Raw genomic sequence first — 27,203 nt, 5'->3', positions numbered from 1 at the left:
CCTGTCGCCATTTTTAATTTTTTTTGCCCTCACCGGGTTCGAACCGAGGACTCCGAACTCCGTGTCGTTAATGTTTGTTTTTTATAAATGTTTTATTAAAATTTTATTATTTAATTTTTTTTATAATTTTTAAAAAATATTTTATTAAAATCGGATAATAAATAAAAAAGTTAAAGATGGCGGCCGTAACGAAAAATGCATCGGTGACGACATAATCCAAGATGGCGGTCATGGTATCCTTATTCCTAGAAATGGCTTATAAGCGGCTATCTCTTAGGAGTTTTAAGCCAGTTTTAGGAATTAGGGTTCTTTCTAGGGCAAAACGACTTTTGAGGATTTTTGAAATCCTAATTTTTGGATTGTGGAATTTTTTGAGATTTTTTGGCGGAATTTTTTTTCACAGAAATTGAAATTTTGGCGATTTTTGAGGAATTTTGGGCAAATTTTGCCCAATTTTGGCGGATTTTGACACATTTTGAGGATCAAATTCAAGGTCAAGGTCAAAGGTCAAGGTCACAACCATCCAATATGGCCGCCGTGACGTCACAATCCAAGATGACGGACACCGGCACCTCGGCACCTCAGCCTGAAGCCTGCGCGAGAAAATACATTCCTATACTACTCTCTTATGCTTCGCAAACTTAATTAGTTTGTCAGAGGATGAAGACGAAGCCAATATGCTGGTTGTAATCTCGATCCTCGGCTAAGCCGACTAAACGCCAGCCTTTAGGCGAGCGCCGATGTGATCAGATTTGTCGATAAGCGGTTGTAAATCGCGCGATGCACTTGTAAAGATAAGGCGGCGGGAGGAAGAGATAAGACGGGTGGTCGAGAAGCAGTGTTGCCAGAACAGCGGCCGGACCAGCACGACCAAGAGGCTTGATGGTGGCCAGCAAGACGACCGGGCTGATGACCCCCTGGTGGCTCGCCCTGCTGTGCGGGGCGGTCGGCGCCATCGAGTACATGGACTGCGGTGAGCCGACGGGAGCGGCGTGCGACCCTTGCTGAGGCAGTTCCAACAGCAGCGTGTGCCGGCGCATGCTCGGACACGAGCGAAACACGTCACCACGGGCTCTAGGCGGGGAGGGGCTCCAAGGCATTGCATACACGAAATAATTGTCGCAGATATTCTTGTCGTTAATAATAATCGCAGTTACCAAAAATAACCGTGGAATGATATCGTTTGCAAGTCACTTGTTTGAGACGCGGGAAGGAAAAAGCTCCAAGAAATGTTTCAGCTCGTGCTATAAAGTCACCAAACATTCAATACTGACTGTGAGACAAGCCAGAGTCGGCTTACACAGGCATACCACAGCGCTCAGTGTTTCTAGCGTGACAACAAGCCACACGTGTGTATAGTTGATACATTAATTAATGTTCCTGAGGAATAAGTAGCTCACACCCTTATAGGGAGGGATACCTAGTATTTCCAGGGGCGGGTGTCATTAGATATTTTAAAGCTCACTTAAATATCCGTTGACCTCGGCTGGGCTTGCAGCACAAGGGAAAGTGTAAAAATGCGGCGAAAATCTCTCCAGTACTTCACCGAGACCGTGTTTCGAGTACTGATTTTGGTGATAGTACCAGGACAACCTAGGTAAGTTAAATCGTGCAAACATCTTCATTCGAACGTGTGACTTAAATCACCGGCTGGCGAATGTTTCGTTGGCACTGAACTTCCTCTGAACTTCTGTGAGATTAATTCCGGTGCATCTACACTAATCCCAGTTTTGCGCAGTTTTCTGAAATTACTCCAGACAATTTTTGGGAATGTTTCCTAAGCCACGGTTGATCCTTTCCACTGTTCCTTATGACTTGCAGGACGTAAGTCCGTCTCTGATCACCTTGCAGTGGACGAGCTGCGGATAAAACCAGAAGAAACTATAATAAACTCCTAGTAATCGACGTAGCCTCGCGTGGCTTGAAAATGACCTCCAACGACTATCAGTTGTCGTTTCCATGTACAAATGAATTAAGAACAGTGAATTATGTTATATGTATCCCCAGATTTCGTGACAATTTGTATTTTGGCAAATATGATGGATTGGTTTACAGTAAGTTCTAGTCCAATACTGCACAATGCGTAGTCATACAGGCAGGAATAATTAGATGGATTTATTAAATGATGTTTAAGTTGAGCTCCCACATTCCTAAGCACACATACTGTGCGCAGAGCTTCAGAATAAACCATGTGATTTGAAAACTGTTCAAGATAACCAAGTAGTGTCTTTTTGGGAAAATCATTTATGAATACGCCGAGGTGGGATGAGTACATCTGTAACCGTAATTCGTTTATAAACTGTATTTTTAAATATATAAAAATGGTTAAAACGCATGTTTTCAGAATAATTTTTAGGCATGAAATGTCCGGTACAGATTCTTGAAAGCACTCAAGGGACTTGCAGTACATGTTTATCTTCATTTCTCCGCCACATAATGTTACGGTTGCTGCTCAAAACTCGTAGTTTCTCCATGCACGACGAGAAGACTGCGCACCAGTCCACACACTTGAGCTTAGAGGAGATACCGCGCTAGAAGCACCAGCGAGCATCACACTTATCATTCCGCCTCACTAACACCAATACATCCCTGACTAGGCGGACACATTAAGCTAGGTGAACGTGTGAACTGGGTGATAACTAATGATAATCAATTTATACACATGTTTAATTTAATGGGTTTATTTACATCCAAACTTTTATTTCAGTATGCTTAAAAACGCCTCACGCATATCAATGTCCGGGGGACGAACCTAGAACCCTTCACACTGAAGGTGCCACAAAGGTAGGTCAACAAGTTAAAAATTTCAGTGACACTTGCTCCAAAGGAAGTAAGGACCAAATGGAGTAGATATTCTCTTGTCTTAGCGCGAATCTTATAAACAACCTCGAGGCACAAAAACGATTTTTCCGCGATTCGATTCAAAAAGTCCGCTCATGCAGTCCAGTCCATACTATGAGAGCCCGCAGCTTTCGACATGTTCCTCGACGTGGTTAGCTTGTAAACACCCATAAATCTCGCAGAAGGTAACAAAGTGAACTTTGCTTCTGACAGCCAATCTTTTCTTTGGGGCGCCATCGACTGCCTTCAGGCGGTGACTTCGAACTGCTTAGCTAGAGCGTGGGCTTCATGCGCATGTAACTGCAAGCCCTTGCGATGGGCCATTAACACTTTACATATTTTAATTAAGTACCTGGATGACCAAACTTTGCTCGGTATTTTTTTTTTGTAAATTGTGTTTTTAGAAATTATATTTAAATACGAATTACATACTGATGAAATGATGAAATATGAATAATATTTTTTGATCTTACCGACATAATAATAAAATATGAACTTTTTATTTAAATAAAAAATCACGAATGCAACAAATACTTAATTTTTTTACAGTTTATCAATCAACTACGTAAGTATATATACTTTTTTTGTCATCACAGTTTTAATTTTGAAATCGGGTCTTAATCTAATGCTTCCTTCCATACTATATTGCGGGTATGTCGAGGATTTTGATTTGGAAGATGGACTTTTAACGTATTTGGTCGCTTAACTATAGAAAATGCCACATATAACATGCCATACATGAATACCCGTTTTTTTCAAAGATCGTTTAGGCATTTTTAAGTGAACACGTGAATTAAAAAGACACAAATAATATAAGTAAACAATGGATTTTCTTGGTCTGACCTCAAACCACTCATTCCCAATTTAAAGAAAAATTGCATTATTACTCTCCAATAGATGTCAGGAAGAGTCATTTATGTTTAAGTTGATTATGGATAAAGTTGATTATTGAAAACACGGATAAAAATACATTTTCTAAAAATGAATCCTAGCTATAGCCCGTCCCACTCTTAGATTGCAGTACACGGCTTATGGCGCGCGCTGTTGCCAAATCTCTAACACATTACGAATTTCAGGAGATGCGTGTCTTTGTAATTTGGATAGAACAAGAAGCATTTTAAGAAATCATCTAGTAATTTATAATATTTTATACTATTACACATATAAATTTGTAATAATGCCACTTTTATGTAAATTTCAAATAAAAACTACCTATTGTAGACGAAATTTTCTTATAGTTTTCTTTTTTGTTCTAAAAATCCCATATATATATACCTATATAATTATATATATATATCACATTTTCATGGGCCCGATAAATGCTGTATTTTTTGACAAGTCATGTCCAAAATGATAAATAAAATACGGTAATGGAAATTCTCGGTCGAGTAAGTTATGGGAAAAATCCGAACAATTGGTTCGAAATGGAGAAGATTTTTTGAAAAACAGAAAAATCGCAACAACTCCCATAATATGAATAATATCGAATCCGTTTTAACGTATGATAACTCGGATTACCTAATGCCGAAAAATGTTTTCTAAATACATTTTTGATACGACCAGCCATAACTGCATGGGTTCGAAAAAATTTTCACCAGACAAAAAAAACGTAACTGCCTTAGTAGACACCTTATCAAATCTGTTTAAATGGTTTGTAATAATATCATAATTATTTTCCAAAACTTTGTCTAAAACAATGTTTGATAAGATGCTTGGTGAGAAGGATAGAAAAATAATTCAAACTTTTGTACCATGATCGCTATTAAATTCCTTCGTATTTATTTCATACATTTTAAATATTATGTTCAAGAATCGATTATAATATTTTTTGTTGACTAAGGAAGCCATGTATTTGAAATTGCTTGTAGGACAGAACCCCACTTATCTAAACACACGGCCCTGTTTCCTCTTACGACGGCAGCGCGCGCTCTTGTACTGATAAGACACATCTTTAACAGCTATTTCCACGGAAACTGTAGAAGCAATTGAGATGGCGCTGCTTTTAAAAACTAATTCAATTCATTGTGAACATTTTTCTCACTTTCGTCCCCCATCTATCTTTAATAGAAAAAAATTTTCCGCGGGTCAACTTTTTGATGTGTCAGTTTGTGAGAAAATGCATTTCAATATATTAAAAAAATTATTTAAGTGAAACCTGTACAGTTTTTGTCTTAACATTTGTTCGGTGGCGTCCTAAGGCATTAATTTACTAATAAAAAAAATCTGAATGAAATACACATGTAGGTTGTTTTTTTTTTTTGATGTGAAACATATCGGAATACTTCAAAACAGTTCGCAGCGAATTAGTTATGTTTTTTAATTTTTTCGGACACTTAAAATATTGTTAAGTATTCAAAATAAGCATTGCCTGATGCGTATTTTGATTCTATACAATATGAAAAAAAGCTTGGTCCAAAAATTAAAATTTTAAATTTCTCTTGATATTTGGCAACAACGCACGAAGAAACAAGGACAGTGCTAACGGCAATCGGCGTGTGTTAGAGAGAGAGAGAATGCGCCCATTTACTTCCATACTGCAATCTAAGAGTGGGATGCTCTATAGATCGATTTATCGCCCCCGAAACCCCGTGCATACTAAATTTCATGAAAATCGTTGGAGCCGTTTCCGAGATTCAGATTATATATATACAAGAATTGCTCGCTTAAAGATATAAGATAAACGACTTATACAAAATGTAGTTTTAACGAGACGAAAAAAAAATGTTTTATCGGTATTAAACAAAGAATAATACATGCGTACGTATTTCCTCGTAGATTAGCAGAATTATCTCTAAATTAACTGTATATTACAGTCGTAAGAAATTAGTTAATTTTTTTTTTACATTACGTACATCAAAACGGATTTTTTTTAAAAAAAAATTGTGAATATTTAAATTACATAATGATTTCAATACATATTAACTGGCTGACGTCAGGATGTAATTTTTGCATTTAGCAGTTTTTAAGTTGAATCATAAATATGCTTTCCTACATTATCTCACACGTGAGGTAGGACTACTTACTCTACGAGCGGTGCGGTGTAACCCCTGGAGGGCAGGTAACCACTCCCCCACCACGCCACCACGGTGTGCCTAGCCTGTGTGCCCGCTCCAGATACACGGTTCTTATTATCCATTCACTTTATTCCTTACAGCTTTAATAAAATACAAAAAAAACTTACAACTTCTGTTTTATTTTGAGGGAGTGATGTCACTAAAATATTAAGATATGTCATACTTATGTTTGAAAATTCGGTTATTAAAATTAAGTTGGCATGAAGTTAAAACACAATATTACAGCTAAGTTTAAATTTTTTTTGTTGGAAAAACACGATTTGTAGTTTGACCTGTATGTCACAGAGAAACCTCAAGAACGGATAAAGAGATGACTACACAAACACACAGAAAACAAGCCCGAAATCAGACGATGTCAAAAGTTAATTGGGCAGAGAGCACAGATAATTACGCATAAGAAATTAGTCAGAAAAATATCACAGTACAGACGAACATATTGAGATGGCAATTACGAGACAGTTGCAACAATAATATCAAATACAGACAGAAAATACCTTGGACAACACAGAGACAAACGGACGAACCCAACGATGATACTAAACAGATAATCTGGACAACACTACAGCGGCACAGACAGTACAGCTGTGACGTTTCGGGAACTGGCATCTGCTCCCGTCATCAGGCACAAGCAGACTGATCATGGATGTACTCAAGTGCACGTCTCTGTGCTGTCGTTGTGTTTTCCAAATTATCTGTTTAGTGTCGTCTGTTTCTCTCTGTGTTGTCCGATGTCGTTTTTGTCTGTATTTAGTGTTCTTTCTGCAACTGTCTCATCGTTGTCAACCCACTGTGTTTGTCTGTAATTTGTTTTTATTATTTCCTTCCACGGAACTATCTGTGCATTTAACTTTTGACATCGACTATTCCGGCTTGTTTTATGTGTGTTTGTGTATTCTTCACTTTATCCGTTCATGAGGTTCCTCTATGACATACGCTCTCTTAATAATCACGTTTGGAATTTTTGTCCTTTCTCACTTTGACACAACGACCTACCTCGTAACAAACGATAGTTACTTTAAAACTGCGCTGTTATTTGTAGCAAGAGAAGTGTAAGTAAGGGGAATTCGGATAGCATAAGGTTGAGTTGAAACAGCAGTTGTCTGTGTTTTGCAGATTCCAAGTACAACTTACAGACCGTGGTGATGAGCGGTTGTTCCACCGCGCCGTGCCAGATCAAACTCAACACCACCGTCAACGTCACAACCCAGTTCATCCCGGGTAAGCACTCAGCACTCCGCAGTCTGCGCGGGGTCACCACGTGCTGTTGGCCGAGTGCCTCCCCTAACTAAGAACCTCAGATTAGATTCTGTCATGTACAGGCTGAGTCAGAATTCACCCTACAAGCTGCGAACCTGCAGGTTTATCACGAAAAAAAAAAATTTAAAACATATGTACGGCTTAAATTCTTAAGTGCTTCCCAAGGCCTTTGAATTTGGAGCTGAACTGTTTTTAAAATTGCGAATAATAGTGGAAGTATTTAAGTAGGAAATTTGAGTGTCTGAATGTTTATTTAAACAAAACTTTACAGCCACCGCAAAACTTGTCGCTATCGTGAATGATTTTAATGAAATTAGTAACGGTAATAAATTTATTTTACATGCATTTTTCTGACGTCTTATTACCACAATTCTTTCTGGTTGTTTTAGAAATTTGCAGAGACGTAACTAGACTAGTTTCCACCCGAGGCAAGAACTCATTTTGGAACCCCCCCCCCCCCCCTTTTCTTTCAAACCTACAAAACCAAAACCTTTTCCGATAACACCTCATATTGCCCCCCACATATTAATTCCACTATTCAAAATATTTTGATTCAACTTGTATGATAAATAAATATATTTATTTACAGTCATTTCATTTTGAATACATCGCAATTTGTATGGATACGCGGAAAATATCTGTTTTTAAATATTTGTAAGATATGAATGTGTGTACCTTTCAATACAGATACATCTGCCCTCCAACATTTTTTTTTTTGTGTGTTCTAACACTATGATATTCAAGTAAATATCCATAGTAAAAATTACTCTGCCAGTTTAGCGAGCACCCCCCCCCCTCCCCCCAAAAAAAAAAACACACAAGCTCCGTTGCACCCTCTAATTACGTCCTGGAAATTTATTTAATTAAACATAATGCAGACTCTTAGTGTCCCATTAGATATATATTTTGTCTGTTATTTGTAAACCAATTGCCCAGCTTCAACTTCAGAGGAGTAAATCAGCCTATAGGCTTCAAATCATAAGTGATATATTATGTTTTTAAGTTTTTTTTTTTTTTTTTTCGTGATGAACCTGCAGCCGAAGTTTATCGGTGTAATTCAGACTCCCCCAGCGCACAGGTATGGCCGGGCGTGTTGCCGAGGGGCCAGGCCTACAGCAGGGAGCCCCCTCGGCAACACCCGGGGGACACTGCACCGCGTCCTCCGGAGTGCGTGACGGGGCGTCTCCCCGCTGCGACATCACACTCCATCTGTCGGCCACAAGCTCATTATTCGGCACACAACGCACAAAGTGGTAGTAAACTATTTTCATACAGAACTTCGTTGGAAAATTAACTGATATTAGTGCAAAAATAATTATTTCAAATGAATGTCTAAAGCCACTTCTAGCCTTCAGTCTAGAAATACAAAAATACTGTTTTCTTCTCGAAGTATGAAATTGCTTGTCAAACTAAATAAAGAATAGTCTTTAGCGGTCAGTCAAAATGCCTTTCACTAATCATGACCAAGTTAAAATCCCGGGGATTACATTTAGGCCTGTTCTACAATGACACGGTGTATCTACACATGCAGACATTGACCCGTACGGATTAGCTCGGGAATGCCCAGCTCTTCCGTTTATGTTACTCCGTGCGACCAATAGAAGCCGAGAGTGGTAGCCTTGTTTGTTTACGTTTTGAATACGTGGAAGATGGTTTTAAGCACAAGAATATCTAGTATTATATCATTACTTTGTGTTTTTTTATTATACATAATATGTAAATCCTGACCAGCGTTTTGTTCACGGATCTCAAAATTATTTTCAATAAAATGAATTTTTCTTAACGTAGAAGTTCATTCTGTTTGCCATTTGTTACGTTTCCGTGCACTATGGAAGCGATAGACGTATAGTGAAACGTTAATATATTGTGGATCCGGACCTCTTTTGACGTTTCTGTCGTATAACAGCGGTGTCAGTGAGGTTACTCAGAAGAGAAATATAACCAAAACGAAAAATTGTTGCTTTTGATCGATACGGACCGTGGCAGAACAGAGGTACCTACCATTTTAAAAGTTGAAGCAAAACGTGCTCAGGTTTCGGTAGCTTTCTTAACAGAAAATATAATAACTTATCATTGTCCATTTATTTCAAGGACTATTATTTAGCACACTGGCAGTGCTGGCTTTCAGGTTGAAGCCGCGCCATGGTGTTGGTATTCATAAGCTCTTTTCGAGCTGTTATTGTCTGGTTTTTATCAACACTCAACCATTAGGCTAATCATGCACCAGGGGCGGCTCCAGGAAGACTATTCTGAAAGAGCTGTCGTACAAAGAAAGGGTGCAGTTGCAAAACATGACGTTAAATAAGTCTGAGGTTGGCATTGAAATATTAAAAAAAAATAAAAAATCTAATACCGATGGCCCCGCCATCTTGGATTTTTCATCTTTTTGCTATAAATTCAATTTCGAACTTTTTATATCAATTTTTTTTTTGCATGTCAAGGCATAAATCATGTCGCCCAGTAATTCTATACCTTGTTACAGTCACATATTTACTAACAGGCTCTAGTCAGTAAGCGCCGCGAGGAAATAACTTATTATTTCACGCGGGCAACTGCAACTCATAATGATTGTTGACTTCAAAAAGTAGCCAAAGCTAAGTCCTATACCATGTGAGGCCAAAACAAAATTTAGCACGGGAGCTTTATTGCAAGCGGTATGAAAATGTTCGAATTGAAAAAAAAAAAAAAAAAAAAAAAGGCGAGGCCTAAAACCCCCCCCCCCCCCCCCCCCCCCCACACACAACTTTTGATGGAAGTAGAGTTGAACACGTGAGCGGGGTTGTTCTGCCGCAGTGAGCGACGCCTCGATGCTGAGCAACAACGTGTACTTCTCCCTGAACAACGCCCGCATCGTGGCCAGCGTGCGACCCGACCCCTGCTCCAGCTTCGTGTGCCCGCTCAGCACCAAGCTGCAGACTGCCTACACCTACTCGTCGGAGGTGTTCGTGCCGGACAGCCTGCCGGCGGTTAGTGCCGCCGCCACTCGGGCCCGTTCCACGGTGACACGGGTCTCCACCAAGGGCGCAACAACGGGGGGGGGGGGGGGGGGGCAAGGGTATTTTGCCCCCCCCCCCCCTTCTGAAACCTTGAAGTGGTGGCAAACGGAGGCAAAGAAAGTGCTGTGTAATCAATTTTTAGATTAAAAAAAAACTGCTTAAATAGCACCATTTTCCACCTTGAAATACAAATTTTTCCCGGGGGAGGACCCCCGGGCCCCCGCTTCAATAGGGGGGATCGATGATTCTTTATAAAAAGGTATATTGCCCCCCCCCTTTGGAAATTTAGTTGTTGCGCCCTTGGTCTCTACAATGGCACGCAGACAGGCGAACCCGTGCGGACCAGCTCCGTAGCTCGGCAATACTGACCTCTTCCGTGCGACCAGTAGAAGCCGAGTATTCGGCTGCGCTGGTCGCCATGCTTATGTCCTAAACACGTTAATAATTATTTCGAACATAAGCTTAACTTGTGTTCTGTTCTGACTTTGTGGTTTATTTTTAATATATACGTAAATTCTTCCTGTGCTATGGTCTTGACGCATATTTTTTTTTATAATTCATTCATTTTTAATTAACCTTGAAATGCAATCCCATTATTTGCCATGTTTACGTTTCCTTGCATTGAAGAAGCAGCAGAGACGCGATAGTGAAATTTTCCGGGAAACCAGTCCCCGTTTACGTGATCCGTCTCCGATTCCGTGCCATTGTATTACAATCAATACAAAATTGCTATTCCCAAAACCTTGAAAGTTTTTATGGTTTAGAAAACTATGATTTTTATTTAAAAATGAATACAAGATGAATGGTACATATTAACAGTTAATCCAAAACTGTATAGGCATAATTTTGTGCTTTCATTAGATGCTAATACTAATATAATTTGCCATTAAGTTCATAAAAACAAATTAATTTTTAGTAACAAAAAATTCTAAAACAATTAAATATTTTAATATTATAAACTTATTTTTAATCATGTGCAGAAACATGAAACAATAGAAGAAAAATAGTTAATTTACTACACCTTTAAGGCTTATCTCACATGCCAAGTTGATATTATGTATCTTCTTTTTTTCATTTTCTTGTCATTACTAATATTTAAGGGCTATTTTTGAAATTTAAACACTATACCACCCTTGTATAGTTGTATTTGTTGTTCTGTCACTTATATATTCAACAGATATTCACTAATAGATGTAAAATGTGCAAGTGTTTGTAATTATCACCACTTGCGCAACTTTGAACACCCATTACATTTAACTGGGTCAAATCTGTTTGAATTATTAGAGACAGAACAACAAATAAAGGGAGGTAAGAGTTAAAATTTCAGAACAGCCCTTAAATTATAGTAAGACAGGAAATTAAAAAAAAATCAACAAGGTCTATAAGACCGATCATTAAGTGTTAAAGCTCACTGCTGTAAATCCAATGCATAAGACATACAACTTCTGCTTCATTTTTGAGTGATATCACTCAAATATTCACGTATTTCACTCCTCCATTTGAAAATCCAGTTCCACAAATCCAGTTTGCCATCTCTCTTAACAATTACTTTTGGAAAATATGTCTGTTTATTTCCTTCTCACATTGCCACAAGGAACCACTTTGTAACAAACAGAAGTTACCTACTTAAAAACTATGCTTTTATTTGCAGCAGCCTCACTTCCTGTCTCACAATTTAACAGATTTAATGATAAGCAGTTTAAAAACTATAATTTATTAAATTACCTAATTTAAATGGAATAATGATTACTATTTTTGTTAGTGTGCTTTAACTGATACAGTCATTAGTGTCTCTTTTCCACATAACTAGAACAGGTACCCATGAAGAATTTTTATAATGCATAAATACTGTTTGCATTAAGCAAGAAACTGGGCGTGAAAGGAAATCAAAATTTAGTTATAGTTTATTAAAAGATAACATCACAAAGTACTATCACCTCAAAGGCCATACGAATGCAGGGAAGGACGCGACTCATTCTTTCACGAAAGACTACATCGGCGGTTATGTAAGGATCCTTGGAACATTGCACTTATGTGGAAGATCAACAAAATCACTGCATCCTTCAAGATGTACTGATCCAGGATCATTTATTAGGAGCATATGCAGAATTTCATTTCTAGGGGAAAGGAGGGAGATAACCTCTGCATGCCAATGGCTTAAATTTTTTTTTCTTTTGTTGGTGGGAATGATTTTTTTTTTTTATGATTTTGAGGAAAAGAGCAGATGTACCCTGTCCTTAATCAGGTATTCTGAAACATCAGTCGTGTAACATTTGTGTTTGATTGTGGGGTACATAACTATATTGCACCTGAGCATGGCGTTTATAGTATCACTCTGATTACACTACGGAGGCCTCAGTGGCTGTAAAGGTTTGCACCCCTGGCCTGATTCCCATCTTCAATATGGCAATTAAATTCTCAGTGCAGCTAAGAATTAGCATCTTTTGGAGAGATACAAAACTAACGTCGTCCATGGCAGGTGGAACTTCGAGACATTCCTGTACCCCCTCCCAATCCCATTTCATTGTTGTTACATCGTAGTCACCTTGTGGTGCATCCTATGTTTTGTTTATATATTTTCACTGATCACAATCAGTATGAGTAGCAAAAAATTTTGCTTTAAATGTTGTATATTGTATGATTTTGTAAACTGCCTGATGCCACATAATAAAAACTGCATGTGTCAGCATTTGTAACAATGAAAATGCAGATGTGCATAATTTGTTTTTAAGAATATTAATTTTAATGTGGTAAAGTTGTATTAAGCAAAACCATAAAATGTTTAGAATTTATACAATATATGTACCATGAAGAATTATTTTACCATAACATTTTGCTTCTGTGAATAACTGAAGAGACAAGATAGCAACAAAAAAAAATTACATTATGTATTGGTAACAACATTGCAAAATCCAAGACATATATATTTGTGCAACCTAACTAATCAAACTATTTGAACTTATCACTGCGCCACCTCGCTCCATTGCTAAACGGTATTCACATGAGCATAATCTCAGTTCCGAGAACACAGACTGGCCAGAAAACTATGATTAGGTTTAATTTGTTGCAGCTGAGTGGCGAGTTGGCGTGGAGTCTGCAGGACGAGAAGTCAGTGACGGTTATTTGCTTCCGAGTGGACATTCAGCTCCTGCCGAACAAGGCCAGCATCGCGAGTGTTTCAGCTGAATCGCCACCTCATCCAGCTGATGGGAATCAATCCCATCCTGCTGATGTGAGCTCAAACAATCCCTCTGGAGGTCAATACGACCCTTCTGGTGGCCATTATAACCCTTCTGCAGGTCACTATTACCCTCCCGGAGAAACTTCTGGTGGCCATTATAACCCTTCTGCGGGTCAATATTACCCTCCCGGAGGACCTTCTGGTGGTCACTATGATCCTCATAATCCTCCCAGACAGCAGTACAACCTTCACGGCACTACATAAGCCAGTGCTGGACTGCACCCAGTCACACCACTTCATCTCCTATTCTAGGCACATGTACTAAACAAATGTTACTGTCAGAATATAAAAACATAAAATAACCAGATAATGTAAGCTTGCCTAGTTGTGAGAAAGGATTACAGCAAAACAGTGATCATTAAATTTTCATACACATACTATTTCTTACTCTTAAATACGTAGGCAGTTATTTGTTCCTAGATTTTTTAATAGAGCTGCAATTTATGCGAGATGCACAAATGTAATAATTTAGTTAAAATTTTGTGTAAAGTTCTATAACTAAAACTAATAAAGTTAGTTTAGTATAAATATTGAATATGTATGATTGATTATTCCATATGTTCATGTTGTGTGTTTAATGTAATGTTTCTAAATTATTATAATTACATGTACAAGACTGAACATTATTTATGTTATTTTCATATAAGTGTAATAAAACATATTCTCTGTGAATAACCATGGCAGTAAAACTTTTTTGTCATAATTCTCACTTTTATACCATATATATGCCATGAAGACAAACTGTATAATAGGACAAAGAGAGAGAGAGTGAGTGTGTGTGTGTGTTGTGTGTGTACACACACACATACATACAAACAAATAAAACTACAGGTTGTTGAAAAATTTGTTTAACATTTGAGAGGTAATGAGTAACTGAAAAACAGGTAATTTTTGTTGACATTCACCAGGTAAAAAACATGATAAAAAAATTCAAGTATCTTAAATTTTTTTGAAAAGTATAAAACTCTTTATACTTAGCCTGCAAGGGACATAACACTTTACATTCAAACCTCATCAAATCAGAATATTTCACAGTTTAATGAAATTAATCTATGGCTGTTTGAAATATTTGTGGTTGTACTATCCACCAGTAGTCTGAAAAGAGTTCTAATTTTACTTCAACTTTTGAAAAATATTAGAGGAAATAAAGTGAATTAAAAAATTCAACTCTGAGAATCTCTTAAGTTTACAAGGTTTTTTTCCTTCGTACATATCCTGTTACCATTCCCTAAGATAGTGTAATTTTAACATGTAATTATATAAATAAAATTACAAGTATTAATTCTATAATCGTCTTTCATGAATAAACCATTCAAAAGGTTAATTCTTTTCAACATAGTTGATATTTTTTGGTTTCTTGTTCATTATTTTATTGACGTGATAACGTCTTATAAATCGATTACACGCCGGCTGCACGCACGAAAAAGCACGACTCATTGTCACGTTCCGCCTGAGCCGAGCGTGCAAGAACCGGTCAACCACCGTGCGAGAAAATCTTCTATAATATCAAACAGGTTAAAGCGGGCTTTTTAACTAATTGTTCATGATTATATTCAAACAAATTATGTATTTAAATTAAATGGCAAAAACTGTAAATAATATTTAAAAATTAAAAAGTATGCAATTTTTCATTAGTTTTTTCTAATAACGTTATCACATAAAATTATCGCCCGTAAACCGACTTTACAGACAACCCCCCCCCCCCCCCCCCCCCCCCCTTTTGTTTACCGAGACCTAGATTTGGATTAAAGGGGTACATTTGAAGTACATTTTGGGATTTGAATTTGAGATTCAGATTTGAGAAAAGTGGTATTCGACCTATCACTAATTAATATTCACTCAGAATTTCTATTTTCTTGAGTCATAACTCATACATTAAACGGAAAATTGAAGAACCAAAATCTAAAATTTTGCATTGATGAGTCAATCAATGTTCATCATAGCCATCATGGCACATGATTCAATTTTGTAAGCAAGGAACTGAAAAGAAAACTAAGATTAAGATAAAGCAAAAGTCCAGCTCACTAGGCAATATAGTTTCTTGGTTATTAATTTTATTGAGTTCACCAAATATTTCCCTCTACAAACTACAGAAATTTTAGATGCAAAAAAAAATAACAACAAAGGAAATTCAACTCAGTACAACTTTATTCATAATGAAAATATAAATCTGATTATCCACGGCACAAAGCGTACAACAAGGCAGAGAGGAAGCCCAGAGACGCACAACTAGACTCATGGCTGGCCCCGACAGGCATGGATGGCTGCACCACGCACTGGTGCACCAAACATGCACAGCTGCTGGCAAACATGGCACAACAGTAGCTACACAGAGAACACTACTGGTTCAAACAGCTCAAACTACATACATCACTCAAACAAACATGTTACCAATTATTTCCTACAGGTTACCTACAATACAAAGTTTCTTCACTTACATTTGAAACAGGACCACTAAAAAATCAAAATACTATTGTTTCTCTTTCATATACTATTGTACTTTCTTACACTAAGGACTATCAGTCACAAAGTATATGGAAATAAAGCTATTCATCATAAAAATATTTGAAATGTATGCTTGGAAATACATTCATCCTACACTTTGCCAATTATTACCTAGTTAGAAAAAAAACTAGTTTTTTAAACTATATACACACACACACATACATACACAAACACACACACCTACACATGTAACTTTAATATTCACGAAGCTCACATCTATAAAAATTATGATTTCAACTGGGACTGAAAGAACACATCAAGCTGAATCCAATAAATGCTTTAGATTACACTATGCACAGGATAACTGAATGCTTATTGGTCATGACATAAGTACTACTTAACAAAGTACAGTTATTTACAAAAATTACAGTTCTTGAAATGTCTTCCAAGACCCATCACCTTAATGATGTTCCAGGGCTGTTCCAAAGGTCCTCAAGCTTTCTGTTATCCCGCACTCAAGGTAAATGCCCTCACCCACTACACACATTTTGAGGTATTAATAACTGAAAGATAATTGGTCTTTGAATAATTAAGAACATAAAATATCGTGAAAACCAAACTCTCTGCAAAGGCTCCATATAACATAAAAAATAAACAAACCATGTATATATATGTTTTAGCTGAACTTCAATAGGTTATAGATTTGACACATGCACATTGTCAAGGCAACACAGTACTAAAGGAAACATATATTTGCCGTTATTCTCCATTCTTTTTAATCATCATGACATCAAAAGACCAATGTTGCAGTCATAGAAAAAAATTAAACAGGTAAATAAATTTATACCTGCCTGAAATTGAAAGGGAAAAAAATTTAAAAAGCAAATATTCACTACATAAAATGAACAGAACGCTATTTATAAAAAAAATGATTTCACCTTCCAAATTTGTTTAAATTAAATTTTTTTAGTTATAACTTTTTTATTAATTGAAAAAAAAAAATTCACTAAAAAGAAAGTTAATGTTTTTTTGAGTAAATTTAAAAAAAAATTAATTTCAATAACTTTTCAGGCCCTCAACTTCTAAACACCATTACTGCCGTTAATTTTAATAGCAAAAAAAGCCTAAATATCATTTTTATGTAAAATTTTATGCCTTGTAATTTTTATTCTGAACTTTTTCTTCTTTTATCCTTTTTGAATAATCTTAAGAAAATACTTTTATTCTTATCTCTTCCCAGGGGGCTGAATTTTTTAAATTTATTATTTTCTAATAAAGTCATGTAGTATATAAAAAATTCCTGTATTTTCTCCAAAATTTTTATTCAAATACCTATTTAATTGGACTATTTTAACCTTTCTCTTTTTAAATATATTATTATGCTACATCAGATATACCAAAATAAGCATACATACCAATAGCCTACACTTTAGCTTCACACACAGGGTTCAAGAAACAGCTGCAGTGTTCCCATTGCACATCAGACTTTAGCCATTCCTGCAGGAACAATGGTTACGTGTGCAGATAGAGTTCCTTCACTTCAATTCAAACTTCAATTGGTATTAATAAAACACTGGTCTCTACTTGCATACATCCTACTGAATATGAGAAAGTTGCCTCATAAATAACTCACAAAGCACAAAAATTCATGAAAGAGGGCAAAGAATCCTAAACTAGCAAATTCATTTGTGAGAATGAAAATTTTTAGAGTTCCATGTGTGAGATTAAAGCTGCAATAAAAATAAAATACAAAACTATCAACGTGGAATTTTCCAAGTGCACATGGTTATGTAATATAAAACTAACTAAAATGTATGCACTATAAGCATATACAAAGAATTCATAAGATAAAAGTCATCAAACCAAAATACCAAAATACCAAAAATTTCAGAAATTGTTTTGAATGTACATCAAACTTTGTTCTGAAGTCAACAAATAGCAAATTTTCCACAGATTCTCAACTCAAATTATTTTTTAATTTATTTTTGTAATCTTGTCAAATTTTATCTTAAAAAGACAATTCTAAGATTATTATAAAAATAAACTACCTTCCCACATTTACAGATAAAAATATTTGTGCATGAAACATCCTTTTGTCAAACTTCACAATATTACAAGGTAATCAAAGCTATGTAATACAGACATCAAAATTTGTAGCACCACCAAACTGACATAAGTTTTTTAAAAAAGTAACAATTAACTAAAAACCACTACAAAATACAAAATCTTTAACTAATTATCTATTCACCTTTTTAATAATTAAGTTTAAATGTAAGCTCTTAAAAAAAAAAACTAAACACATATATTGTCATAAATATCACACAGGACTTAAAATCCTTAGCCATAAGGCCAAAATTCCCTAACATAATGTGGCAATTGCATAACCTAACTAGCATATTTATCATGGAAATGTTACGCATACATTAACCATTTCATGCAGCTTTTAGCACAGTTCCCTGTAAAGGTTCATTCACACCTAATGTAAAAATTATTTTTAGGAAATATCAAATGAGTCACTTTACCACTGAACATAACTCAAGGTTCGAATTAACTCTTCCCTCCATTTTAATTTTTGGTTTTTTGCTCATTGCAGATTTCCATACAGAAATTTACTGACAGTTAGATTATAGAAGAAATTTAGTAGATATGTGTTAAGTTATGGAAATTCAGAAAATAACTTCTTAAGAGTGACCATGATGCAAATATGTGAATAAAAATTAGAATATTAAATATTTGTTTGACTTTTTACTAATGGCAGATAATGCTACATTTATATAATTAAACATTTGAACAAATTGACCTAAATAAAAAAATTAATGGCTTGAAAATGAGGTAACATATAGTTGGTGAAAAGAACCTTAAAAATCAACAGATTTGATGGCAATAAAAATTTAACTAATACTGAGCAGGAACATATACCCACTACTGAAACCCAGCAAAAAATTGAAATTCATAGTATGCAGTACCGAAATAACCAAACAAATATTTTCCCATTCAATACAAAAAAGTAGACACAAAGTTTCATCATTTGTGTCATGTCATTTCGACAATATGTTACATTAAACATAATTGTCCCATATCTAAGTAACAAGCCTACATATAAAATTAATGTAACTTCTAACATAAGTCAAAATGAGCATGGTTCTATGCCCAAATAATTAACATCAGCCAGCTTTTGTGAAAAGAGTTGTGTGGAAAAACAAATAAAAAAATAAAAAAAAAAAATATATATATATAATTAATGTCAAAGACAATCACTTAAATGTTGCCACATTATCCATACAGCTTTGAGTGCTAGAGGTGTTTTACCAGCACATCCTACATAACATACCAGCACGAATTAAGAACAATGTAGGAAACCTTTAGCAAGTTATCCAATTGAGACTGCTTAAAAATAAGTGACTACAGTTGCAAAAAGAGTCTATCCCCCGTCCCCCCCAAACTTTACTACTGTTTATACATTTGCTTTCCAAACATCTTATGCTGCAGCAACAAAACTTTTTTTTTATAACTGCCTGCTTGTGGCTTATAGTGGTTTTTATATGAGCTTGGTTTATCACACCATTACCTGTCAATATTTCCAGTTTTAAATGTTAATTGCTTCACGTAAAAAATGCAAAAAAAAAAATGTGGTTAGTACAAGACAACGAACTGATGAGTTTAAAAGTTCCGGTGTTCAAATAATCCAATGCAGTTACACTAATGTGTAAGTACTGCAACTGCCAAGTTACGTTTTAAATAAAAGATTTTAGTGCAAAAGCATGTACAAAGTGAAAAGATATGTGAATGCCAGGCAAAAATACTTTAGTGGTATTGATGTTGAACAATGACCCTTCTGCACCAGTATTCAGGACTTTAAGTGTTTCAACCCAAAGAACACCTTAAATCAGAAGATGTTATGTCACTAATGAAAACTATTCCCGAACTCCATCATTTAGAGATTAACAAACTTTTCAAGGGTTTTAAAGCCCTTAAAGTAAATGCGCAAGAGATTTGCAAGACAAAAAACACATAGATATGTTGAAAGTGCCAACTTCTCTGAGTATAAATTACAATCAGTTTGCACTAGCAGTCCTGCACGCTATTTGTAGTTAAAATGTTCACTATGCTGTCTTTTTATGACTAAATTAAACACTTATTACATTTTTAATTTTTATGCACCATTAGTTTTAAATGTAGAATTTCTGTGAAATTATTAAGCATTAGGTTATGGTTTAGTTTCTTTTTTAAATTAAATGCAGTCAAAATTGCACATAAAAATAAAATGACCTCACTTTCTGTTGCGAATTTTGTGGAAAATAACACCACTTTTAAGAAAAAAATACCTCCCTTTTTCCAGGTCTCTAGCTATAATGCTATAAGCATCTTTTATAAATTCTTCAATACAGGCTTTTTTTGCAGTTTATGAACCATGTTAGGAATTTTACTTTTGCTCTGTAAAATATATATGCATAGTGTATAGAGTACCCAATCAATATACATAACAGTCTTGAAATTTGGTACAAAGAATCTTTCTTAAATCAACAAAAAAAAACTTAAAACTGTTAAAGGAACTTGGTAGAACCTTACACTTCAGCTGGCTGCTATTTACTTCTATCTGTTTCTATAGCTGGGCCATAGAAATTTTAAACTTTCTTGTAAGTAATATAATTTTAAAAAAATACACTTAAGTGTACTCAATTGTGGTATATAAGATTTATGGGTTTTATTACTGGAATTAACTTAGATGTAGGAAAATACAAGATAGTAAAAGCTTAGAACATTCCTTTATTTCTCTCTCCAATGCATGTGCGCTTATGTGAAAGGTGCCAGTATCTTTTGCCCCCTTGCACTGTGAAACAACCTTTTTATTTGTCAGGTTGGTATCCATCCGGTTGGTCACAGTCACAAAAACATATACTAGCAAGTCAGGATTCATAAGTTCTAAAGCTGTACGTTAATGCGGCCAAATGTTTTCCACCACATATGTACATGTACGGTTCATTTGGAATAAAACTAATCACTGAGCGTGTACTGCTTACATAGTCTGCATGCCTATCACATCAGCACTGTTTAACAAGCACATTCAGCCATGGGACTCTTCCTCTACACATAAGTAATAAACATCATCATCATTGGTCTAGTCAACCTCAGAGATTGTCCATTTTCCTCATTCTTGCCCTCTCTTCCTGACATTTTAGAGTCTTGCTTTGTGTATTTCTCCCTCCTTGAAAATGCAACATGTGCTAGGCCAAGCTTGCACAGAGTGAGAGACAGTACAGTTATATTAACTTGCTCAGCTATGTTTGAGCTTGAACTGGCGAAAAGTATGTAATGTTCACATTTGTAGGACATGTGTTTCCTTTGGTGATTTATTTTCTGTTGACATGTTTTCTAAATTGCTATTTTGGCTTCACCTGCTTAAATTCTGTCCAAATTAAAACACTAGCTATTCTTGAGGAATGCATATATTTTTTGAAGTTTTTTTTGGTTTAGATTATTATTTTGATGCAGGTAGATTAATCTCTCATAAATGGCTAGTTCACGACATGCTTGAAAAGTTAAGTACAATAAATTTTTCCTAATAATTGTTTAATTCTTGAAACAGAAGGTAAGTAAGATTTTTCATTACAGCAATTTCTCATGAACGTAATATTATGGCACAAGATTCATTGTCGACACTTGCTTCATGTTCAGTTTAACTTTAAACCATACCTTGTTCGACCCTTGGCTCTGAGTTTATCAAGCACAACTTGTTCATTTATTTTTTTCCAAACTGTTTGGTTAATGAAAATAAAAGTACAGCAATGGGCTTAAGAGATTTTTCTTAAGGTTATAACAGTGGCAAACAATGGTGCCCATACTAGAATGGGTTCCCAATATTAATAATGTAAATTTTTCTCTTTACCTCTTGTCTATAGTTGGACATACAGGTATGTACTGTGATGAACATATTCGTGCCACATATTAAGCCTTATTGATGTTTTGACAGTTCTGAACTAATTTTTTTTTAACTATTCTTGAGTGGTTCTCTAATCCGTAAAAATGCAGTCCGGCGATACAGCAAGTGTTATTTTGGCCCCAAAAACTGCATTAAATATGGCCTTTAATATTTTCCACACTTAATAAGATTTTCAGAATTTTGGAAGTTTTTCAATTTTCTCGAAGTTAAAATTAAAAAAATAAGTCTGCATTACAAGAGTGAAGTGTAAAATTTATTATATACAAGATGATACTGTATAAATACACCAATCCCTCGCATAGCACGTCTTCACTTAATGCGAATTCAGTTAGCACGATGTAAATTTTACTGCCCTAGTCTCGAATAGCACGTCTGTAAATTTCAGTTAGCACGAAATCGCCACAGGCTAAAAAAAATCTCGGAAACGACGCGACGTCAGGTATGGAATTCGAGGGGGGAAGAGTGGTTTGGAATGCGAGGGGAAAGAGATGCGCACGCAGATAAACAAACACCGGGCCGTACTGTTGATGCCCGGCCGCAGACCAGGCCGTACCGTTGATGCCCGGCTGCAGACCAGGCCGTACCGTACAGAAACCAAAGCAGATGAAATTGGACACGTTTTTTTAAAAAAAGCAAGATGATAGTGTTAATTTCACCCCAGAAAATATTTAACTAACTTTTATGTTTTGTATATGTACATATTGTACATACAGTAAACTCCCGGTATATCGCGCCCAAATTTGATCGCAGAATCGGGTATATCGCGGGTCAAACCATGTCCCCCAGTCAGAAATGAATAATAATAATGGAATAAATGGTTGACAGCCGATTAGGATAATTTTGCGTTGTAACTAACAAACTAAGCATCGGGCAGAAAAAAGCCTAGGCGTAGAAAATGTCCGCAGTAAAATTCTAAACAAGATATCTCCGTACATTATTCCTCTATCTTGTAGGGTTTTCAAATTATGGTCCAATCCAGCCCAGTGATATTTTCTGAAACACTAGTTCTTAACGTCGCTTTACCTCACAAATGAAGCATCGGACAGGGGACCTGATAAAGCCCACCATCCAGCGACATTATCCAGCATGACTCGGCTGGGGATTGATGTTGGATAGGCTTGGTTGTCGGCAAGCGCTGGATAGGGAGAGGCGAGCCGAGAATATGGAGAGAGGTAGAGATTAGAGCGGGCAGAAACACGGCGAGGGGGAGTGGGGGAGGGAATGTGTTCACGCAGCACACAGGCAGAGCATGAGTCACTTGACTAAGCAGCGTTCCTGCGTACAAGGCAAAATCAGGTAGTCCGGTGTTTAAAATTCCACTCCAGAATCTTAATTGGTACTTTACTGGACATCTGTATATAAATGTTTTGTTACAACTTAAACCTACAGACGTAATATTATTGGGTAATTCATTGTATTATACAAGTTCATCTTTTTACTTTGGTATAATGTTTTAACATTAAATAGTAAAGTAAATCGGCTAGCGTATTTTTAATCTTTGCCCAGGAATTCCCAGTGGTCCAATATTTACGTGAACCATACTGTACCACTTTTGCCGTGAGGTAGTAAACAAGTCCCGGAAATGTTTATGTGTAGCGGTCTCCCGACCTTTAAACAGAGGCTGGGGAATATAACACTTGCCGATCCGAGCCACACACTCTCAGCAACTCGACACACAGCGTTTGGTGAAATAAGTAAAGACAAAGTTTAACACGGTTTTTAATACGGCGTCACTGATTGCGCTAAAATTAAATTGGCGCAATTTTTGTTTCCCACATGTGACCATTTATAATTTACTGTAAGCATGGATAATAAAGTTTAACCACTTGACACGATAGACGATTCTTTATTTTTTATTGTACGAATGCTAGAATCGTTTTTTTCCTGTATCTGCGGCCTGCTTCTACAAAAGACAAGCTATCTGTAAGTAAATCTAGAATTTTTATTTTGTCAATCAAACTCGGTACTTTGCGATTCATATTCGGTTTGAAGTATCACTACGGCCTTTCTTTTTAGAAGACTTTGACCACAGAATCGTGTGTAACCGCACACACTGCACTTACTTTTTTACGGACACTGACGAAGCAGATACTGTGGCTAACACCACGAGACTGGCAGCAGCAGCTTGTGTGCCGCACATGTGTATGGCGGCGTGTGGCGCGCTCGTAGGCCGTGCACCAAACTGTGCGCGGCACGCGGAAAAATAAAAACAATTCAACATTTAATATTTATCTTTAAAATTTATTATTTTTTTTTTTCCACCCGTGTTTAGTGGAAACTGCGGATGCAAAGTCCGCACAAAGGCGGGCCGTCTATACTGTGCGTGCTTGCCGACCTATTAGAACACAGGCGGTGTTTTATGCCTTTTGACCTTGGTCACATCGAAACATCGCGGTTATGCAACAATGCGGGTAAAAGTTATGTCCCCCGACAACCGCGTTAAATAGGGAGTGTACCCGTATTTTAATGTTATGTTTGTGCTCTAGGGAAAATCTAAATCTGTTTATCTGTTAACTGATTTGTTTACATAGCCGCTTTTATAAGAGGTGTGCATAACAAATTAAATGTTTACATATGGCTGTGTGTTTTAAAGTTATATAAAACCGGTTCTTAATTTCATAAAAGTGTTTTAATTTTGTTAAGTTTTAAACGTAATAACAAAGGATCCAGCTGCTTGCAACAGCAGGCAGACAGACGCGCGCGCGTGTTGAAGGTCACGCCTGGGCGGGCAAGCCAACCTGCTGACTGATGGTAAATATGTTACCACTTATCTCCCGTTACACTGTGCCATGTTTTCTTTATCTAACGTATTCTGTGGTAGGCTTAAAAAGATAAATGATATGACATATGCATTTTCAAGTATTATTCTACGTATTTATATTATGTAAAGATTACTTCCCTACACATCTTGGAACACATTAAATAATTTAGCCTTATATTTATGGGGACTAATGCTTCAGAATACGCGATTTCGATTAACACGAACATTTTTAGGAACGAATTAGTCGTGCTAAGTGAGGGATTGGTGTACTTAATGGCACAGGTCCCAAAACAGTTGTGTTACCCTCTAAACTAGTCGTTTTCAAAGGCAACACTGTACTTCTATACCAAGTATTCAGAATTTTAGCACGAGTGCTGTGTAAGGATAACTAATTAATCATTGAAGTGGATTTGGCTTTATCCGCAAAAAAAGATATAACACTTTCTGGTATAAAATTAAAAAAAGTGTTTCTATAAAAAACTAAAAGTTAAAACATAAATAATGACAGCACTGTCAACTGATTTGAAAATTACATGCTGTGCATCTACACATCAACCTTTTTGTCTTCCATTTTGTCTGCATCAAAGATCCATCACAGAGCCAGCCTTGGGATCATCCACACTTGAGTCACCGTCTAAGTTCACTTATTTTATTAACACAGTAGTATAGGTACTATAAATACCAGCGCTTTCAAGGTGCTAGCTGCAGCTGAAGCCACTAAAATGAACACACTAAATACTTTGATCGGCACTTCCACACAACTGTTTTAAAGTTTCCACTGTAAATTTAATGGACAGTTCAAGTTTCAACTGAAATATTTCATTATGACTGGAGCAAGAATTGTAATGTGTAAAGTTATAATTTTTTTTATTAAAGTAAAAAAGTTAAAACTTTACATTCAGTATATGTAAAGTCTTGATTGATACACAAGAACTTTGTGCACACTGACAAAATACCGTATATAAAAAAAAATTGATGATAAGTCCAAATATACAGGTATCTCGAATGATTTATTTAATAAAAGAATACTCTAATGGCAAATGAATCACTTGACACTAATTAAACACATTCATTAATTTAAATTTAAAAATAATTTTAAAAAATCAATTTTTCAATTGTATAAGGGATCTTCTAATATATGCACATATGAATTTTTCTAATTTATACAAATATTTCTATAGTTTGCATAGCGATATTACCCAGCTTAAATATTGAACAAGTGCATGAACATGTTTCTGCAGACATTAAAAAGTTAAACAAGATCTTAGTTCCAGCGGACAAACAGCATCTGTTACTGGAGCGCAGTGCCCAGGACCTCCGGGTCAGGAGGCAGCAGCGTGACGTCCTGGCTCGGAGGCCCGGGCGAAATGCTGTTGGCCTTCATGTAGGCCACAAACTGCCGCGGGACCTCTGCCAGCACCTCCTTGGCCAGCCTGAGCCTAGCTGTGCGTGGGTCTCCCCCTCCGGCTCCCACGAACTTGCTGAAGGGGACAAACTGCACTATGTCGCGAGCCGCCCGCCGCCCGCCCGACTGCAGGGGCACCGAGTCCGCATCCAGCACCTCCATGGCCGAGAAGTCGGCACTGCCGATGCCCACGATGATCACCGACATGGGCAGCACCGATGCCTCCACCAGCGCCTACATAACACCCGCACCTTGCAACCATGCAGGCGTTTCACTGCCTACGAGAGAACTTTCAGAAACAAAATGTACTACTGCTATTCTTTAACGTAACAACCACACAATAGTTACCCAGAGCCCGTTAGGAAAAATAAAATTCAAACAAAAATTATTAGGTTGGGTTTCACTCAATGAAAATTGTGTCAAGTATTATAAAAAATCCCTTATTAATTGGAATATAAAGAAAGAAAAAATATAATTATAATTAACTTAAATACACAATCTCCACCTACACTGGAAACTGATAAAACCCACGCAGAAAATAAATTTATATTAACATTTATTGCAAATGAATTTGCGACATTGTTTCAGAACCATAAAAAATATGTACTAGATTTCATGCTATTTAAATGAAAAGTAAGAATTATTTCCAAATGAGCTTGGCCACCATGGAATTTAAAGTAATTTTAAAGTAATTATCAACTGTAAGTTCTCTCATACTCAGATATCATCAGCATCCCTTAGCTAACAATACCACCTAACTAACATTTCAGTACTTTACTGGAAGAATTAAAAAAAAACCTTATTTTATATTTCAAGTACTTATAGTGTGTATTTAATGTAATCCTATTTTTATTTTAAAATAACATTTTTATTTTTTTTACTATAAAGCAAGGGTAATCAACTATACTTCTCCTATTACTTCAGCATGGAGCAAGAACCTACTGCAGTGTGAGTTGCTTTGTATACTTAGGCAGTTCCAATTTTGTGCAATTATCCTACTTTCTCTAGAATTTTTGCCATAAAAATTGTGTCTATGGTTGTGAAACATCCACTAGAATGTGTTAAAACCAAAAAATAAATTTTGTTAAAAATGGCAGTTAGGCAGTATTGTTTGCTAAGCGAATATATGTAAGTATTATCCTTTTATATAAGATCAGTAAAGGTCACATTATATTATTTTCAAATGTGTCCTACTATCCCATTCATTTTACCATTTGACCACAATCATATAGTAGATAGGAC

At 36.2% G+C, this 27,203-nt stretch overlaps 2 protein-coding genes across 3 annotated transcripts in view; one reads left to right on the top strand and one right to left on the bottom strand.

The window, feature by feature from the left end:
- The first annotated feature begins 783 nt into the window (after nucleotides 1-783).
- LOC134530619 (uncharacterized) lies at nucleotides 784-14,576 on the top strand. The gene is made up of 4 exons (XM_063365617.1): nucleotides 784-973; nucleotides 7,029-7,133; nucleotides 9,966-10,138; nucleotides 13,239-14,576. Exons 1-4 carry the CDS (start codon nucleotides 883-885, stop codon nucleotides 13,611-13,613), a joined length of 744 nt encoding a protein of 247 aa, XP_063221687.1. The 5' UTR covers nucleotides 784-882; the 3' UTR covers nucleotides 13,614-14,576.
- Nucleotides 14,577-15,539: 963 nt separating this feature from the next.
- Nucleotides 15,540-27,203, bottom strand: part of LOC134530618 (copine-8-like) — a 49,398-nt gene continuing 37,734 nt past the window's right edge. For both annotated transcript variants that reach the window (XM_063365615.1, XM_063365616.1), the window contains exon 8: nucleotides 15,540-26,195. In XM_063365615.1, coding sequence (XP_063221685.1) covers nucleotides 25,848-26,195 — 348 coding nt within the window. In that variant the 3' untranslated portion in view covers nucleotides 15,540-25,847. The remainder of the gene's footprint in view (nucleotides 26,196-27,203) is intronic.

Source organism: Bacillus rossius, chromosome 3 (genome assembly GCF_032445375.1).
Source record: "Bacillus rossius redtenbacheri isolate Brsri chromosome 3, Brsri_v3, whole genome shotgun sequence".
In the NCBI taxonomy this organism is placed as follows: domain Eukaryota; kingdom Metazoa; phylum Arthropoda; class Insecta; order Phasmatodea; family Bacillidae; genus Bacillus; species Bacillus rossius.
This window is presented reverse-complemented; position numbering and strand designations above follow the sequence as displayed.

What these genes read in the sequence shown, in the direction of transcription:
- LOC134530619 (XM_063365617.1), top strand. Translation starts at nt 883, where the DNA reads ATGGTGGCCAGCAAGACGACCGGGCTGATGACCCCCTGGTGGCTCGCC. An exon ending in CATCGAGTACATGGACTGCG is followed by an intron (nt 974 to 7,028) that starts GTGAGCCGACGG and finishes TGTGTTTTGCAG; the next exon opens with ATTCCAAGTACAACTTACAG. An exon ending in CACAACCCAGTTCATCCCGG is followed by an intron (nt 7,134 to 9,965) that starts GTAAGCACTCAG and finishes GTTCTGCCGCAG; the next exon opens with TGAGCGACGCCTCGATGCTG.